The sequence below is a fragment of the Lathamus discolor genome, chromosome 5 (assembly GCF_037157495.1).
Source record: "Lathamus discolor isolate bLatDis1 chromosome 5, bLatDis1.hap1, whole genome shotgun sequence".
NCBI classification, from domain to species: Eukaryota; Metazoa; Chordata; class Aves; order Psittaciformes; family Psittacidae; genus Lathamus; species Lathamus discolor.
This window is the reverse complement of record NC_088888.1, coordinates 53463121-53483103: the sequence shown is the minus strand read 5'-3', so window position 1 is coordinate 53483103 and position 19983 is coordinate 53463121. Positions and strand designations below refer to the sequence as shown.

Sequence of the window (19983 nt, the reverse complement as noted above, 5' to 3'; positions counted from 1 at the left end):
TTATAATTGCATAGATGTGAACCTCAGAAAGGGTAAACAGTGTATGCCAGCATCATGAATATTCACATTTTTATTTCATATTCAAAAGGCCTAACTAAAGGATTTGAGACAGTGGTTTCATCTTCTGTATTGCTAGAATCTTATACCTATTTTGTGAAAGTACTGTATATATTAGTTACTAGGAAGCAACATGAATAGTACTGCTTCCTCCATTACAACGGGCTTGCACATCAGATATTCTTTAAAAGCAGAGCCTTATTTTGATCTGTAAAAGGCAGTATCATAGAACCATGGGGTATGTCAAATAGGAAGTGACCCATAAGGACTATTGAGCCCCACTCCCGCCTCTTTGCAGACAAACATTATTCATTAATAATGAATATTAAAGAACATATTAATGAACATATACAGAACGTTAATAATAAAACATTAAAGAAAAAGTTCAAATATGTAGCAATTAATTGTTATTTTTAACTTGTAAAAATTCCAGGGCTCGGGAATTCATCGATACCAACCATAAAGTACAGAGTGCAGTGCAGGAGCACTTTGCTCTCTGCCTGTCAGAGCAATCCCATGAGCCTGTGGGGAATGCAGTGTGATGTACTTCTCTGTGAGGTTCTGGTCTCTTCTGTGAAACATCCAATACTTCTTTTGGTGCCTGTGTTTGTACTGATTATGGGCAAGGCTGTTTTAATAGTTTTGCCCTAAGCTGTTCTTAGAGGTTATCTGAAGGTGAAATTATGTTCTAATTGATGAGTTCCTTAGGTACTCTTAATTTACACAGAATCACAGAATCACAGAATCCCAAGGGTTGGAAGGGACCTAAAAAGATCATCTAGTCCAACCCCCCTGCAAGAGCAGGGTAACCTACAGTACATCACACAGGAACTTGTCCAGGCGGGCCTTGAATATCTCCAGTGTAGGAGACTCCACAACCCCCCTGGGCAACCTGTTCCAGTGCTCTGTCACTCTTACAGTAAAGAAGTTCTTCCTGATGTTAACGTGGAATTTCCTATGTTCCAGTTTACACCCATTGCCCCTTGTCCTATCACTGGATATCACTGAAAAAAGCCTAGCTCCATCATCCTGACACCTACCCTTTACATATTTGTAAACATTGATGAGGTCACCCCTCAGTCTCCTCTTCTCCAAGCTAAAGAGACCCAGCTCCCTCAGCCTCTCCTCATAAGGGAGATGTTCCACTCCCTTAATCATCTTTGTGGCTCTGCGCTGGACTCCTTCAAGCAATTCCCTGTCCTTCTTGAACAGAGGGGCCCAGAACTGGACGCAATATTCCAGATGCGGCCTCACTGTCTCTTACATTTAAAATGTAAGTTAAAACTTAGAACAGTGGTATAATTTGTGCATTGCCATTAAACATGTAATAAGTTTGTAGCTGTGTAAATCTGTAAGCTTTTTTGCTGCTCTTTTCAGCTGTTCCATGTCTTTGAAGGACTTTTTTTCCTGGTGCCATGTATTGCAGTTCCTTACATATAGGATATTTCTGTCCTTTTTATGAGGTTCACTTTTGAGGGAATAAAATACTTAATGCCAAACCAAATGCCAGACTCTCTGTTAAGACTAGATGATTACTGGCTTTTACACTATTAACGTTGTACAGCCTAAGAAGGGAATAATGAGGCTGTAAGTCAACACAGGAAGAAGTTCCACAGCTGTTAGTTCATCTATTCTGCTAATGCTTACACATATTTTTACCATGGGCACCCACTGCAGAAGGCAGCAAATATCACTGAATGCACTGAATAAAAATACAAGAACAACTGTATACATTTTAAAATGTGATGAAAATGAGCTATAATCTACACAGAAGAAGCAAGCAACATGATCAATAAAATCTCAACTACTGACAGTACAAATTGGACGGGAGAGTAATGAATTGGTTCCCTTGCTCAGGCAGTGTGTTTAACATGGTTTTAAAGTAAGCGTGAGAGTCACTAACTCACAATGTCAGAAGACAGCTGTACCATGACCAGCTAAGCTTGGCAATTAAATATATACAAGTTAATTGCAGAGACAAGCAGAAGACTGGTGTTAAAGGACTGAAAGAAGTCAGTTAAATAGAGCTGTCCATCTATGGAAGATGAAAAGGAATATCATTATAAAGGGAAGCTTTATTGGTCTACAATAATTTCGAATTCAGTTTTGATTTAAACCTTATTTTAGAGTTGTGATAGTACAATAGTGTTAGAAGCTGAATGAATTGCAGAAGAGTGGATTTTGGGCCAGTGGAAATTGTCATCAAATAAATTTGAGATGACACCAAAACATACCTCAGATTTTTTATGTTGTTGTTTTAGTTTAACTTGCAGCCATGTCAACCTACACTTTTGATGACAGAAAATGGATTGATTTAACGTGAGTGGCTTATGTATACATTCAAGCACATCACATCGGTTTGTTTCCATGGATCAGTTTTGTCACAGCTCAAAGGTTTTGATCAGTATTTAGTGGGAAGGAGAGTAACCCACTGTTGTGGTTTAAACCCAGCCACACAACTCATCCACTCACTTCCCCCCCCTTTCTCCCTCTTTCTTTCCTTCCCTCCCCTCCCCTCCCCGCTCCCGGAGGGATGGGAAGGAGAATCGAGAGAATGTGACTCCCACGGGTTGAGATAAGAGCAGTCCAGTAACTAAGGTATAGCACAAACCACTGCTGCTACCACCAATGATAATAATGATAAGGGAAATAACAAGGGAAGAGAATACAATACCACCCGCCAAACGAGTTCGACCCCCCTGAAGAGAGCCCGTGCCCTTCTGGTAACTCCCAGTTACCTCCCTGGGCATGACGTGCTGTGGTATGGAATACCACTTTGGCTAGCTTGGGTCAGGTGTCCTGTCTCTGCTTCCTCCCGGCCTCCTCTCGTCCCTGGCAGAGCATGAGACACAAAGTCACAAAGACAAGAGTCACAAAGTCCTTGGTCAGAGTAAACACTACTGAGCAACAACTGAAAACATTGATGTTATCAGCGCTGTTCCCAGGCTGAAAGTCAAAACACAGCGCTGCACCAGCTACTAAGAAGGAAAAAAAATGACTGCTACTGCTGAACCCAGGACACCCACCTTAGTGATTGTTCTTCATAGGGTTTATAATCTTTATAGCTTACTGCTACATAGAACTCGGTTCAGCAGAGCACTCAGATGTGTGCTTAAGTGCCATGCTGAATGAGAATTAAAATGCATCACTCAGCATGTGCATTTGAAAAAAATTACAGTAACACCATAAAAAAAATATTGTATATATTATTCTCTTTTGAGAACAGGAGAACTACACATAGCAGATGCTGTTCATGTTGCTGCATGAATTACTCAGTCCCTCTGATGGCAAGGGTGACCATGAGGTCCTAAGCAGAATAGTCACACAGTATAGTACAAGTGATACACTCTGTGAAGGAAAAGCTTTCCCATAGAGATGTAAGCGGAAAATAAGAGTAATTAAGAGTTTTCAAAGGTGTTTTGCTGTTATGGTTTAAGCCCAGCTGGTAACTCAGAACCATGCAGCTGCTCGCTCACTCCCCACCTTTTTTCCTCCCCCTGCTCCCGGAGGGCTGGGGAGGAGAATCAAGAGAATGTAACTCCCACGGGCTAAGATAAGAACAGTCCAGTATGACACAAACCACTACTGCTACCACCAAGAATAATAATGATAAGGGAAATAAGAAGGGAAGAGAATACAACCCCTCACCACGGGCTGACTGATACCCAGCCCAACGCAAGCAGTGATCTACCCCTTCTGGGTAACTGCCCCCAGTTTATATAGTGGGCATGATGTGCTGTGGTATGGAATACCTCTTTGGCTAGTTTGGGTCAGGTGTCCTGTCTCTGCTTCCTCCCGGCTTCCCCTCCTCACTGGCAGAGCATGAGACTCAGGAAGTCCTTGATCAGAGTAAACATTACTGAGCAACAACCAAAAACATGGGTGTTATCAGTGTTGTTCCCAGGCTGAAAGTCAAGAACACAGCACTGCACCAGCTACTAAGAAGGAGAGAAATGACTGCTACTGCTGAACCCAGGACATACAATGTTTCATTGTCCAATTGGGTAGAAACACAAGGTTTTATTATGAAAAAAGATATTTTATGATGCTTTGTGTGTTTCCATCCTTTAATTTGTCCTTTGACACCCTGCTTTTGTTCAAGATGTAACCAGAATGTGCCAAACTGAATTTTAGAAGGGAATGTTGAGGAAACCATAACAGCTTTATTCTGATGTCTGAATTCTGGATTCAAACCCAAAGTTGTTGGTGCTTTTCTGTGCTTCATTACTTCCATAGTTATTGAAAACTAAGCTTTTTTGCTTTAATGACTTAACAGGTGTTATGTTTATTTATGATTGTCTTGCTAAATTCACCTTGCTTTTGCCTTGTTTGTAATTTTGTTTTCTTTTGTTTGTAGGGTTGTTTCCTGCAGTGCTGAATCTGGCTACTAATGCTCTCATCACAACCAACGCTACCTGTGGAGAAAAGGGTCGTGAAATGTACTGCAAACTTGTTGAGCATGTACCTGGACAGCCTGCAAGGCACCCTCAGTGCCGGATTTGTGATCAGAGAAGCAGGGTTCCACATCGTAAGTGTGCCACTTAAATTTTGTTTAAAAAGATTTTGTTCCAAAGGTTGTTCATACTCAGCAAAAAAACCCTGTAGGTCATGAGCCTGATTACTGTGAAATTACTGTCTCTTTAACCTAGGTTATCCATCACTTCCATTGGTAGTTTAAAATCTGTATTTGTTATGTATGCCCATCAAACTGAACTTTCTAATTCAAAGTGGAGCACCTAAATTCAGACTTAGGAAAATTAAGTATCTACAGCTGTTGTTGAGTTAACTTGATATGTACTAGCCATGAATAAAACCCAGATGATTCCTACCTGCACACCTACATGTGGAATTTGAACATTTTTCCAAGTCTAAGCAACTTCTAATCTGAAATTCCAGTTTAGGCCCAGCTCCAGTTTTGTTTTATTGTGTTCTGGAATATATTTGTTCATTTGATGTTAGTTCAGTTTCATTGAGCCAGCAAAAAGAACAGAAGATAATGAAGCACTGCTTAGTTTAATTGCTTAGTTTTTCAAAGTAAAATTGATCTTTGCTAATACTGCTTTCTTAAAGACTACCTGTCTTTAAGACAGGTATTATTCTAAGTCACAAGTTTCTGTCCGGCCTCCTTCTCAAAGGCTAATGATGATTTTAACACCTCATTCTCTGATGGCAAAGCAGCATATTCTTCACCAGAATCTGTTTGGAAGCAGGGGCATCTCTAGCTTCTTTCTGTGCACAAGTTAAACAGGCTCCTAACACTGCACAAATGACCTTTACCTTTTCCCCCTTTAACTTTCTGCTCACCCTGACACTGCTTAATACATGCAACCACTTTCTCTTTGTCTTTCCAGAACTGTTGACCCCATTCCTTCCCAGCATGGGAAGTGGCACATTTATGTTTTTGCAGCAATTTATCCATGGCAATCCTGCCAACTATGCCAATTTAATGTCACGTGAAAGGGGGGGAGATTTTCTCGACCCCTAGTGTTTGATCTGTCCATCAGTGCCCCAGGAAAGCTGAGACCCTTGTCCTCAACCAGTCTGTTATAGGGACCCTTCACTGAACAGTCCTGTTGGATCAGAGTGCAATTCGACTGACTTGGTCAGGGAATCGTTCACTAAAAGACGCCCCCCATCACCGCGTCTTCCCACTTTGTCTGAACATGTTACCTGCTACCAGCAACTGCTAGTGCCCACGAAGGACTAGCACTAACAGTTTACAGAATAACACTCTCTATTAATATAAACTTGTGACAAACTAAGGTTCATGGTTGCTGGTGATAGGGACTGTCTGCAAAAACAAGCTTGAAGTGATACACAACCAAACTATAATCACTACATAATAGCTAGGGTTAGTTATTTAGTGCGCATACGATAAAGTTCTTACCCAATAGGCGTCCCTGTGGGGGAGAAGACAGGTTCAGCCTGATTGCAGAAGTTACAATGGAATATTTCCTGTTTCTCACCTCCTCTCATTCACTTTCATACTTTTCTTTACTCTCAGGTGGAGCTTGAGTGACTGTAGTCATACGTTCTTTTACTGATTGGTGTAAAATTCTCTTGCTTCTCATTTAAAGATACAGCTGATAGTGCATGCTCGGTGAGGGGTGGTTGTACCTTGGAGGTGGGTATCTTTGAGATGGAGTTTATAATTAGTATTATAATGAGATTATAATAGCATGGATCACCCAAGGAAAGTGGTTTCGCCACAGCTGTTTGCTCAGCAGTAGGTATCTTCTCTTATATTTTCCATTTGGCAGCTGCTATGCAGCTTATGAGCTGTATGGTACCATCAAGTTCCCAGTCCTGCAGGGAGTACAACAGAGCCTGGCCGTGGTGTCTCCACTCCGCTCCACCCTCCATTGCTCTTATAGGGTAGCCGGTTGTGTTGTATTTTACCCTAAAAAGGTTTCTGCAATTTCTGTTAGACCCCAGTTTTCTCTGCATTTCCCTCCCAACAGTGATTTTCCAATACTACCCAGTAGCAAAATCAGTTTTCAAGTATAAATATTTTATCATCTGCTTCAGAGATGATAAACAGCTTCTAGCTATTATAGATGGGAAGACTATAATTGAGAAAATTTCTTAGTCAAGTATTGTAAGTTTAATTTCATGTGACCTTGCAGTGAAAGACATGAATAGCATTAACGTTGTTATATTTTTGTGAGTATATTGGCAGATGGTAGAGGATGTAGGGACTTAAGACAGCTTTTAATGGAATAGATAAAATGTTGGAAGAAGGAGAGCCACCGAAGCACAGAGACAATTTTTCTTTTTTCCCAGTTGCTTCCCTCTAAAACCTACCTCAGATATTTTACACCTCTTGATAAAGCGCATTTAAGCATGTGGTGAAAACAAGGAGGAAAAAAACCTAAATCTGTCTGCCAGTTCTAGACTAAATTCCAGGGCCACTCTTCCTAGGGTTATTTTACTTATTACAAAGTCTTTTTCTAATAGCTAATCTACATCTTCCTTGCAAAAATTCATGTAACCTTTTTCCTGACTTCAGTCAATGCAATGAATAGATTATTCCCATTTTCTTTAGGAAAGTGCTCTACTTCATTGAGGATTGATGGTATTACTCTATCTAGTTTGTACACTATCGTTTTTCATAGAATCTCTGAATGGTTTGGTTGTAAAGGACCTTAAAGATCACCTAGTTCCAACCCTCCTGTCATCGACAGGGACACCTTCCACTAGACCAGGTTGCTCCAACCCCCGTCCAGCCTGGCCTTGAACACTGCTTCTCTGGGCAACCTGTGCCAGTGCCTCCCCACCCACATAGTAAAGAATTTCTTCATAGTGTCTAACCTAAATTTACCCTCTTTCAGTTTAAAGCCATTACCTCATGTCCTTGTAAAAAGTCCCTCTCAGCTTTCTTGTAGGTTCCATTTAGGTACTGGAAGCTGCTCTAAGGTCCTGTCGTGGTTTAAGACCAGCTGATAACTCAGAACCAAGCAGCCATTTGCTCACCCCCTACCTTCTTCCCTGCCCGCTCTTCCCCATTCAGAGGGATGGGGAGGAGAATCGAAAGAATGTAAGTCCCACGGGTTAAGAGCAGTCCAATAACTAAGGTACCATACAAAATTACTACTACTACCACCAATAATAATAATGATAAGGGAAATAACAAGGGGAGAGAATATAAAACTAGAAGGGGAAAGGAAAAATCCCAATAAACACAGGTGGCGCACAATGCAATTTCTCACAGCCCACCAACTGATACCCAACCCAACCTGAGCAGTGACCTGGGCCTTCCAGGTAACTCCCCCCAGTTTATATACTGGGCATGATGTGCTGTGGTGTGGAATACCACTTTGGCTAGTTTGGGTCAGGTGTCCTGTCTCTGCTCCCTCCCAGCTTCTTGTGCCCCTCCTTGCTGGCTGAGCATGAGAGACTGAAAAGTCCTTGATCAGGGTAAGTGCTACTTAGCAGCAACTAAAATATCGGTGTGTTATCAGCACTGTTTTCAGACTAAAGTCGGAAAACACAGCACTGCACCAGCTGCTAGGAAGGAGAAAAAATAGCTGTTACAGCTGAAACCAGGACAGGTCTCCCGTGAGCCTTTCTCTTCTCCAGGCTGAACAAGCCCAACTCTTTCAGCTTGTCTTTACAGGAGAGGTGCTCCAGCCCTCTGGTCACCTTTGTGGCCCTCCTATGAACTTGTTCCAACACATCCATGACTTTCCTATGGTGAGGACTCCAGAGCTGAACTCAGTGCTGCAGGTGGGGTCTCACGAGAGTGAAGTAGAGGGGGAGAATCACCTCCCTTGACCTGCTGGAAATGCTCCTTTTGAAGCAGTCCAGGATACAGCTGGCTTTCTGGGCTGCAAGCCCATTCATTCCTCTAATAGGCTGTATTTTCTGGAACTCTAAACTCTGCAAATTGCAGTTTTCTGAATTCTGTCTAGGCGTTTTCATCTTTAGTAAAATTCACCTGGGCTTTTACCAGGACTGCATAGAGATCCAGGTCTGGATGAACAGAATGGACAGAGTATATTCCTGTTTACATGCTTTTCTTAAGTATTTCCCATTTTTAGTGGTTACACTACTGAGAGGTATACAGCTAATAGTCTTTTATAATCCCCAGATGCTTTCCTCATAAATGGTTACCTATCCATTTCCTCCCAATGTTGTATTTGTGAAGCTAATTATAATTGCATCAGTATAGACTACTTAATTTGTCTAAATACAATTTCAACCTATTTTTTTTCCCAAGATAGTTTTTCAAGTTTCAACCTTTTCTTTAATTGTAGTAAATGCCATCTTCTGAGAAAAGGTGATGAAATCTTGTAGCAATATAAGCATTAAAATATGTTATACTGTAGTAGTGTGTCCCACTCAGAGAAGATTTTTGCTCAGTTTTTGGGATGATTCTGACTGACAGAAACACTCTACAGTAGATTCTTTCCCTTATTTATAGGTAGGCATTTAGAGATGCATGCACAACATACAAATTTTTGTCTATATCAAATTTGTTTAATTCAAAATGCAAACTTAAGCAAGAGCTGGATTGCTTTGTTTCCATGTCCTGCCTGTGATATCAGATACTGTACACTAATGTATGTGTGTGTACACAGACATACATGTTTGTATATATATCTGTATAAAACTGATTTGAATGATATATATCTGTTTTTTTCCCTCAGCCCAACCCTCTTAAAAACTTGAATCTGCCCAGCTTCATAATGTCTGGTCTTTGTTGCCAACCACATCTCATTTTAAGGTTTTTAAATGTTCATTTGGCAGAAGGAAGTCCCTTATTTAAACAGGGATGGCTCATTAATAGGAGAACCATGTAATATAACCAGACTTTAAATTATCCCCGTGGAATGTGCAAGTCTGGAGTGCATCCCCTTAATTACTGTAGTAGAAAATGAACACAAATTCCCTGGTTAATCACGTGTGAGCCCAAATTAAAGAGCACAGTTTGATGGACTCACTCTGTAAGGTTTCCCTGTTGCCATCCATCAGGGAGATTGGTCCTTAACTGCATTTGCAATCCAGTCCTTTTTCACAAATATTGCACAATTTTTCCCTTCCCTTTTAAATAGGCAAAACATGCCAGCAATTAATTAGTGTTTTCAAATTAATTATGATTAAGCTTTCATAATGGTGATTACAATTATTTGTTTATTCATCTCCCAACCCTCCTTCTCATGATTTACCTTTATATCAATTTCACCTGAAGAGATTTACATAAAAATTTCCAATTAGACAGCTTCTGTCACAATCACTGAGGAGCTGAGTTTGATTTACAGGTCATTTTTACTAGCACTCATTTAAAGCCAATGTTTGTGAAAATGACCAGAGCTGCGGGAGCTGATAACATTTAAAACATGGGTATGTTTTGCTTTATATTTTATAAAAATAAAGCTACTAATAACATAACTTGTAGCAGTGATGGTGCCCACTAATGTCACTGAATAATCCAATATTTAAATTATTTTTTTGCATTTTCATTTTTGAAGACTTATGCCTTCCCTCAGTCCCACAAAGCACTTTAATTGTATCTTTAAATATGTTCAGACATTCTGGCTTTCCTTAATGAGCTAGGAATCCTGTCCTCCACAGGTGGTTAATGTAGCAAAAAAACCCAGAGACACAAAGGCTGTCAATCTGGCTGATGGATTTAAGTAACAATTAAAATAACAAGTAAATTAATCAGTTCATAAATGAACTATTTGCAGTTTTAGGACTAGCTAGTAATGAAGGTTATTCCAGTTTTAAATCAAGAAACTCTGTCAGTTTAGAAAGCCATCCTTAAGGAGAAGGGTTGGATTTTTCCTGTTTTATGTTCTTTCAGACAGAACTTGCATAGAAGAAATCTACGGTATTTGAATTTCCTTTGGTTTATTTCCCCATAATGTACAGACTTACTCTAGGCAACAAGGGACTTCAAAATATAGATCCTTGTACCTTTTAAAATTGAGGTTATGTTATTCTTCATATTACACAGGAAACACATATTAACCACGAAAAGTAACCTGGAAATGTTGAGTGCAATTTTCTTCGTCTAAATAACATTCAACTACTGTGTAAGCAAATTTCAGTAATCTAGGAGATCTTAAAATCTAGGAAGAATTCAATTATCTAAATAAATTGTTATCCTGATTATTTGGAATTAATTTTGGACACTGCAGCAAAGTGAATGTAGGCATGAAAAGTGGATCTTGGGCTTAGGTACGGATTTTAACCAGTGCAACCTCCTTTATATGCGTGTATATGCGTGTGAGTCAGACAATTTTCCAGTTGAGAAATATAGTCTGTAATGATTTCTGAATCATTTCCTCTGTAGTGATTTCTGAATTATTTCCTGAATTATTTCCATGTCCTTAGGAGTGTCTTAGAAAGGCAAGTACCAGTATTACTTTATCTCTGCTTTCCTTGCACACCGTATCTCAGATTCCTGATTTGTTATTTCTGTTGCAACATTTAATGACTACAGTATTTGAAACTTGAGGCTTCAGGAAGTGCTCACTTGATTTAGATGCCTACATTTTTTGTACAATCAGGAGAGCCTCCAACTGCAATTAGATATTCTAAATCACCTTCTTGTGTTCTTAACCAAAATTAAACAACTAATGTTAGATTAGTATTTCAGTAATAAGCATGATTGTGTCCCAAGATTAAAATAAAAATTAATTTCATGGGTTTTATTTTAAAAAGCTGCCTCATTAGTTCTGCAATTGTATTCTAGATTTTAGATCTAAAAATATCTAAATCTTTTAATTTTGAAATATATTGACTCATTTCTGCTGTTTTAACAGAGCGACATCCGATAACAAATGCAATTGATGGAAAGAACACTTGGTGGCAAAGCCCTAGTATCCAGAATGGAATTGAGTATCATTATGTGACCATTACATTGGACCTCCAACAGGTAGACTTCTGTTTGTTGGTTTCTGCAAAGGCTGTCTTTCTTGCACAGTAGATCGCCTGGTTTCTTTTCCTCTTTGCTTTGTGTTTCTGTTATGTTATGAAAACAGACTTAGCTTCTCCTATAACATTCTATTGTTTATACAGATAATTCTGACCCATTCGTTGTAATATAATGTACCAAATTATTATGTTATGAAAACACACTTAGCTTCTCCTATAACATTCTATTGTTTATACAGATAATTCTGACCCATTCATTGTAATATAATGTACCAAATTAAAAATAGTTTTTTCACATCTATTTTTATGAAGTCATGTTTATAAGTCTTTTAAATATAGCATTTTCAGTATTTTTTTCATGATAATTTCTGGTTTGGCTCTTTAAAAACAGTGGAAAGATAGTTTCAGGGAAAAATTAATATCAATAAAAGCTTGTGTTCAGAATACTCTTTCTTGTTTCAGTAACAAAGTACTATACACTTAAATACACAAAAAATACTAAAAATACTTAAATACACTTAAAATAGTTCATTTATGTTAGGGATACATGTGCACTTGATGGGTTATTTTGAGGCACCCCTCCTAGGTGAAGAGAGTTTGGCTAAGAAAGTCCTTAAATAAATTGCGTTTTGTTAGTGGAATCTTGCTTGACAGATGTAGTTATGCAGAATTCAGTTATTTGATACTTATGAAAATGCTACATAAATTCCAGGTACGTAATCAAAAGGATTTGAAGGTAGATGGAAAATAATTTTATTAGTATTATGCCAGGATAAATACAGAACAGTTATCTGGTACAGAATTTCTTCATCATGCTATTTAACTTCATTATTTTGGTATTCAATTAAGTAGGTCGCAAACAAGTTAATTCTTCCCTATCGCCCTTAAAATCTTCTCTGATTTGAGGCTGGCTTATATTTGTCTGCAACTTGAATCAGGTCAGAAAAGAGAATGGTAAAATTATTTAGTTTGGATCTTTGAGATCATCAAGCCCAACTGTAAACCTAACACTGCCAAGTGCATCCTTCACTCATGTCCCTAAGCACCACATCTACATGTCTTCTAAATACCTCCAGCGATGGTGACTCAACCACTTCCCTGAGCAGCCTGTTCCAGTGCCTGACAACCCCTTCAGTGAAGAAACTTTTCTAATATCCAGTCTAAACCTCCCCTGGCACAGCTTGAGATTATTTCCTGTTACTTGGGAGAAGAGACTGACACCCACCTCACTAGAACCTCCTTTCAGGTAGTTGTAGAGAGCCGTAAGGTCTCCCCTGAGCCTTCTTTTCTCCAGACTAAACCCCCCCAGGTCCCTCAACCATTTCTCATAAGTTTTGTACTCCAGACCCTTCACCAGCTTTGTTGTCCTTCTCTGGACCTGCTCCAGTACCTCAATGTCTGTCTTGTAGTGAGGGGTCCAGAACTGAACCCAGGACTCGAGGTGCTGCCTCATCAGTGGCAAGTACAGGGGGGTGATTACTGCCCTAGCCCTGCTGGCCACACTGTTTCTGATACAAGCCAGGATGCTCTTGGCCTTGTTGGCCAACTGGATGCACTGCTTGCTCATATTCAGCTACTGTTGACCAACACCCCCAGGTCTTTTCCCAGTGGGCAGCTTTCCAGTCACTCTTCCACAAGCCTGTAGCATTGCGTGGGGTTGTTGTGACCCAAGTGCAGGCCATGGCACTTTGACTTGTTGAATCTCATACAATTGGCCTTGGCCTTTCCTACCCTCAACCAGATCAACACTCCCATTCAACTTGCTGTTGTCTGCAAACTTACTGAGGGTGCACTCTATCCTGTCATCCAGATTGTTCATAAAAATGTTAAAGAGAACTGGCCCCAGTACTGAGCCCTGCAAAACACCACTTGTGACCGGCTGCCAACTGGGCTTAGCTTCGTTCACCACTACTCTTTTGACCTATCCATCCGGCCAGTTTTTACCCCGTGAAGAGTATACCCATCGAAGACAGCAACAGCCAGTTTCTCCAGGAGAATGCTGTGGGAAACAGTATCATCATTTGTTTTCCAGGTGTTAAGAAAAAAGGGAAGATCCTTTCTCTGTCTCACTGGATAGATATTACCCTTCCCAGCTCCCTCGTTCTCTGTGATCTCTTCATTGAGATGCATTTTCTGTTTAAGTTTATTATTATTGGTTTATTGAATTCACTTTGGACCTGCCTGACCTTATCTCCCTGCTTTCTCATTTAGCTGTACTTAAAGAGGACAATAGCTAATTCTCAACTAAAGAGGCTTTTACTTTATTTCTTATAAAAACTCTGTCATACAAATGATCTGATGGTAAAAATTCTTGTAAGTCTCTTGATTATGTGACTGTGAAGTACTTGGAGTGCAGTAGTTTATTTCTGGAGGAGCCTTTGAATCCTGGAAGAACTGTTAGTATCCTGGCTTTGGAACCCTCATTGTTACTGGCAGAAACAATCCTACATCTGTGTCTTTGGCCTTATATATGCAAAAGTATTCATCATGCATTTCTTTCAATCAGCAGAGCTAATAAGGAACTTCAAGATAAGTCCTGTGCATTAGAAAGTTTTTTAGTGAGGGGAGAGGTTTAAATGTTTTTTAAACTTTCAGAGTAATTAACTGGTTTGCCTTTACAGCATGGGATTGTGCATTTTGTTGGCTATGATTTGTAAATAAGTGAACAGCTCTCAGGCATTAGAACTAAATAACCATCCTTGATTTTCATCAACCTAGTGATTTTACCTGTGTAGTTGTTTAGGTCAGGTCTGCAAAATCTAGGGCTTTACAACTTCTGCTGTATCAGTACCTAGATTGTCATAAAAAATAAGCAAATTTATGCACTTATGAAAGTTTAGGATTTTCTAATATACTAAAAGATAGCAACTACAGGGTCAGTGACTATATTGAAGAAAAAGTATAGGTTGTTCTAATTTATTTAAAAGTGTTTCTTTGAGTTGACAGTGGTCTGAGAATACTGAACTGTGTTGTGTGGGTTTTGGGGTTTTGGTTGTTACTCTTCAAAATTCTTTAGATTGGATATAAGGAGGAAGTTCTTTCCTGTTAGGGTGGTGAGGCACTGGAATGGGTTGCCCAGGGAAGTTGTGAATGCTCCATCCCTGGCAGCGTTCAAGGCCAGGTTGGACATAGCCTTAGGTGAGACGGTTTAGTGTGAGGTGTCTCTGCCCATGGCAGGGGGGTTGGAACTAGATGATCTTAAGGTCCTTTCCAACCCTAACTATTCTATGAATGATTCTAAAATGAGACGATGCTCAAGTATGAGTCAGTTTCTTTCCCATGTTCTCTTGCTTATTCAAAGGAAGCTGGTGGTCCTTTTGCAGTACTAAAGCTGATACCTTCTCTCAAGCTTATTAAGTTGTATTTGCTGGAATAGGAGCACTGTTGAGGTTTCTGTGGATGTCAGAGAGGTGGTGTCGTGGTTTAAGCTCAGCCATAAAACACGCAGTCTCTCTCTCACTCCCCGCCTTTCCTTCCCCTGCTCCCAGAGTGATGGGGAGGAGAACTGAAAGAATATAACTCCCACAGGTTGAGATAAGAACAGTTTAGTAACTAAGGTATAACACAAACCACTACTGGTACCACCAATGATAATAATGATAAAGGAAATAACAGAAGAGAATACAACACCTCACCAACCGCCGACCGATACCTCCCCCCCACCCAGCCCGACTGAGCAGAACTAACCCTTCTGGCTAACTCAGTTACATCCTGGGCATGACGTGCCATGGTATGGAATACCCCTTTGACTAGTTTGGGTCAGGTGTCCTGTCTCTGCTTCCTCGCAGCTTCCACTCCTCCCTGGCAGAGTGAGACTCAGAAAGTCCTTGATCAGAGTAAACATTACTGAGCAACAACCAAAACCATCGGTGTTATCAGCGCTGTTCTCAGGCTGAAGGTCAAAACCACAGCACTTCACCTGCTACTAAGAAGGAGAGAAATGGCTGCTACTGCTGAACCCAGGACAGGTGGCATAAAACTTTGTGTCACTGAGGCTGCCTGGCACACTCTATGATCTGAGTAACCCTTGTAGTTAGAAATTCATGCTATGTTTACCCACCACTTACATGAACAAAAAAACAGTTTTGTTCCCCAAAATGTTATAAGTGGTCTGTTGCAATTTGCATGGCTTTTAGGCTGCTCAGTAAGAAATAAGAGTTGTTTGGATTTTGAGGAATATTAGTGGTTTCTGTTTGCTTATTCAGGTGTTTTGTATACACAGCATTGTAGACTCTATTAAAGTAGGCAGTGAAAGACAACATTTCTGTTCCAGGTAGTGTCATGCATAGTAGGCATTATGGATGATGAAGGTCACCAGATATCGAGACCTCACTTAAAAGAAATACCATTGTTTACTTTTGGCTTATAAGAAATTCAGTAATTGCTATGTTTGTGTTGATAAATTCTTTAAGTATAAAAATGTTTAACTTCTTTTTGTAAGATAGAAATAACAAATGACATCTACAGGTAATGGACTGAAATTGCAGAAATGCATTAGTTTGTATGTTATTACTGGTAATTATGATAGTACATGGAATGCTTTTAGCAATCCTAATTTAATGAAAAAAATCAGGAAAATAATGAATTTATAGAATGTTTAGCCTTTTCAGGCAGCTACTTTTTTTTTTCCATTTTATTATGCAGTGTAGCCATATAAAAATGTTATATACTAGTTAGCAGTAACTAATAAAATGAAGAAGTAAAATATATTTCACTTTAAAAGGAGCCAAAATATTATCAGCTGGGTTGGGAAAATGCAGTCCCTTCCACTTCCATTTGCAAGTGCATAAGAGGTCAAAATATGAATGTAGATTTACATGGGTGTTTCTCAAAAGACTTTAAATGGAGGTTAAAATGAAAGGTTGAGCTGCCCTGGTTACTGAAAGGGAAAACTGCTGATCTGAGTTTAGCAGGGTAGGTTCATCGTGTGGAAGGTTGTTGCACCTATGAAGTGCTCACAAGTTACCAAGAGAAGCTGTCTGCTCTTCTGCATCTCTTAGTTATGCTTGTTGTGCAGGGTCTGTCGCTTTTGCCTTAAGAGTGGCGGGCAGTTCAGGTGCAACAAAAGTAATTCAAGTCCAGTGAGTGTGATGTTTAGCAGGACAGAAAATAAGTTTTCAAGAAGTACAGAGAAGGGAATTGGCAAAATAGAAGTGCTTAGATTTCCAGGGAGAACATGTTCCCTAGAGTCATGCTATCCCAAATCCTCAGTTGGTTTAAATTTCACTTTGATCTGTAAGATTAGTAGAGTATCTTTAAAGGAAATTGGCAAATGCACAGGAAAACCAGTTGGTAGTTTGAAGCGAGGTGGTCAGCCCATCTGTTTCCGATTTCTGCATACATCAGGACACTTTCATTAACAAATTTCCTGCTGTGGTAGAGAACAAGGACATTGGCAGTACCCTTGATGCTGCTAAGATACTTTGACCAGGAACATGTTTATGTGGGGTTAGAGGGCTTTTTTTTTTCCACTATATACTTATTATTTTTTGTAATGATTCTGGGATGTTTTATGTGACTTGTAGATTTGGGGAACTTGAGTAGACCCAAACTTAATGTTCTGGCAGAAAAGTCTGGACTTAAGAAGTATATCTTGGTTGCTGGAGACAGTGGAGGATCAGTTTAGTGTCCAGGTAATCCTTTCCAGTCATATACTTCTGAAGGAAAGTAGTTGACACTCCTCAGAGCCTTGAAAGATCTCATAAGATACACCTTATAAGGTGCAAGAGCAAAAATTACTGATGAAGCTATGTATTTGATTTCTCAGTTTTAAGTTCCTTAAGCTCTGATAGTGTCCAACTCTTTCACTTTGTCTTTTCAGCCTGTCTGCTGCCCTTCCTCTACAGGAAGGGAGGAAGGAATATGAAAAAAATATGTTCTGACTCCAGGCAGAAATCACTGCAGTCCCACTTCTCCTGAAGTGTATTTCAGTACTTTTAGACTCATGGACTTTACTGTTTGAGTCATATATGTTATACTTTGGAAAGTGTCACATATAAAACTATGTAGAGAACGGAATAGCTGGAAGTAATAGAATACTTGCTCAGAAGGATTTTGAAAAACGTTTACAAAAAGCAGACAACGGTATTCTGCTAATGCTAAATTAATTATTTTGTTATTATGTATTGTTCAAATATAATTTAAATAGAGGATTTTGATCTGGTTCTGAATGATTTTTTCTTCACTTTAATACCCATGAGCAGAAATATACACAAATATGTCTGCATGTACACAGTCACAAACATGTATCACGTATCCCTAAGTAAGGTTAATGCTAGGGAGAGGAAAAGGATTGAAAACCTGAGAAAGCTTTTGGTTTCTCTACACAAGACTGTACAATTAAGTGGCTCTGTGGCAAAAGGCACATATGAGAGAACTAAGAAACTGACAAGATGAATGGGAGTGATTCAGGCTGGGACAGGGAAAATAACAATATAGGATTTGGACTAGTATTATAAAATCTCAGTCTGTGAGAAGACCTTAAAAGGAAGGGAAAAAATACCCTCCTGTATCTGAAGGGAAACAGAATCAGTATGTGCATAGTTGCCACCAAATGGAAAAAGAAATCATTAGGGAGGAAGAGTCCCATGGAAAGTACATCTTCACTCTTTACTGTGATAGATAGGACAGCTACAAACATCAGAAAAAGCATACAATAAATTTCTGAAAGTAACATATCACAGCTAAGTTACGGACACCACATGCAGAATATGGACTGTGTTTCATTATTTAGTTATTGTGCTTTATAATTCTTGATTATTTTTTTTTTAGATTTATTTTCCTTTTAAAGCTTGAATTTTGGGTTGTGCAATGTGTTTATACCTCTGCTGTTATGCTGAGGACTTCTATACATAATGTGAAATGTGTGTGACATTAATTATATATAATATTATAATTAATAATATAATTTGAACATTTGGGTAAAATTTGAAGCCAACTGAGGAAAAAAATCTGAATATTGATACTTCAGTTTTACCTATATTAGCAAAAAGCATGTCACAGTGGGAGTGAAGGGGGACAGACTTGGGAGAGGATTTGTTTTTGGTTCTAAGGACCCAGCTTGCTTGTCAGGAAATTTTCTTCAGAATAGCTCTATTATGGACCATGGGTTGAATGTCCATTAGCAGCTGAATCACAGAATCCCAAGGGTTGGAAGGGACCTAAAAAGATCATCTAGTCCAACCCCCCTGCAAGAGCAGGGTAACCTACAGTACATCACACAGGAACTTGTCCAGGCGGGCCTTGAATATCTCCAGTGTAGGAGACTCCACAACCCCCCTGGGCAACCTGTTCCAGTGCTCTGTCACTCTTACAGTAAAGAAGTTCTTCCTGATGTTAACGTGGAACTTCCTATGCTCCAGTTTACACCCATTGCCCCTTGTCCTATCACTGGATATCACTGAAAAAAGCCTCGCTCCATCATCCTGACACCTACCCTTTACATATTTGTAAACATTGATGAGGTCACCCCTCAGTCTCCTCTTCTCCAAGCTAAAGAGACCCAGCTCCCTCAGCCTCTCCTCATAAGGGAGATGTTCCACTCCCTTAATCATCTTTGTGGCTCTGCGCTGGACTCCTTCAAGCAATTCCCTGTCCTTCTTGAATTGAGGGGCCCAGAACTGGACACAATATTCCAGATGCGGCCTCACCAAGGCTGAGTAGAGGGGGAGGAGAACCTCTCTTGACCTACTAACCACTCCCTTTCTAATGCACCCTAAGATGCCATTTGCCTTCTTGGCCACAAGAGCACATTGCTGGCTCATGGTCATCCTCCTATCCACCAGGACCCCCAGGTCCCTTTCCCGTTCACTACTTTCCAGCAGGTCAACCCCCAACCTGTACTGGTACATGGGGTTGTTCTTCCCCAGATGCAAGACTCTACACTTGCCCTTGTTAAATTTCATCAAGTTTCTCCCCGCCCAACTCTCCAGCCTGTCCAGGTCTCGCTGAATGGCAGCACAGTCCTCTGGTGTGTCAGCCACTCCTCCCAGTTTTGTGTCATCAGCAAACTTGCTGAGGGTGCACTCAGTTCCCTCATCCAGGTCATTGATGAAAATATTAAACAGCACCGGTCCCAGCACCGACCCCTGAGGAACTCCACTAGTCACAGACCTCCAGCTAGATTCTGCGCCATTGACCACAACTCTCTGCCTTCTTCCTTTCAACCAGTTCTCGATCCACCTCACTACTTGATCGTCAAGCCCACACTTCCTTAGCTTATCTATGAGGATGCTGTGGGAGACAGTATCAAATGCCTTACTGAAATCAAGAAAAACTACATCTACCGCTCTACCATCATCCCTCCACCTAGTCACTTCCTCATAGAAGGCTATAAGGTTGGTCATACATGACTTCCCCCTCATAAAACCATGTTGGCTGTTCTTAATGACCCCCTCATCCTTGATATGCCTAGTGATGGAGTCAAGAATAAGTTGTTCCATCACCTTTCCAGGGATGGAGGTAAGGCTGACCGGTCTATAATTACCCGGGTCCTCCTTCTTGCCCTTCTTATAGATTGGTGTGACCTTTGCCATCCGCCAATCC

General features: G+C 40.0%; 1 protein-coding gene across 7 annotated transcripts in view; it reads left to right on the top strand.

Moving 5' to 3' along the window:
* LAMA2 (laminin subunit alpha 2) overlaps nt 1–19983 on the top strand; it is a 377741-nt gene that overhangs the window by 85938 nt on the left and 271820 nt on the right. For all 7 annotated transcript variants that reach the window (XM_065680918.1, XM_065680917.1, XM_065680915.1 and 4 more), the window contains exons 2-3: nt 4415–4585; nt 11328–11440. In XM_065680918.1, the coding sequence (XP_065536990.1) occupies nt 4415–4585; nt 11328–11440 (284 nt within the window). The remainder of the gene's footprint in view (nt 1–4414; nt 4586–11327; nt 11441–19983) is intronic.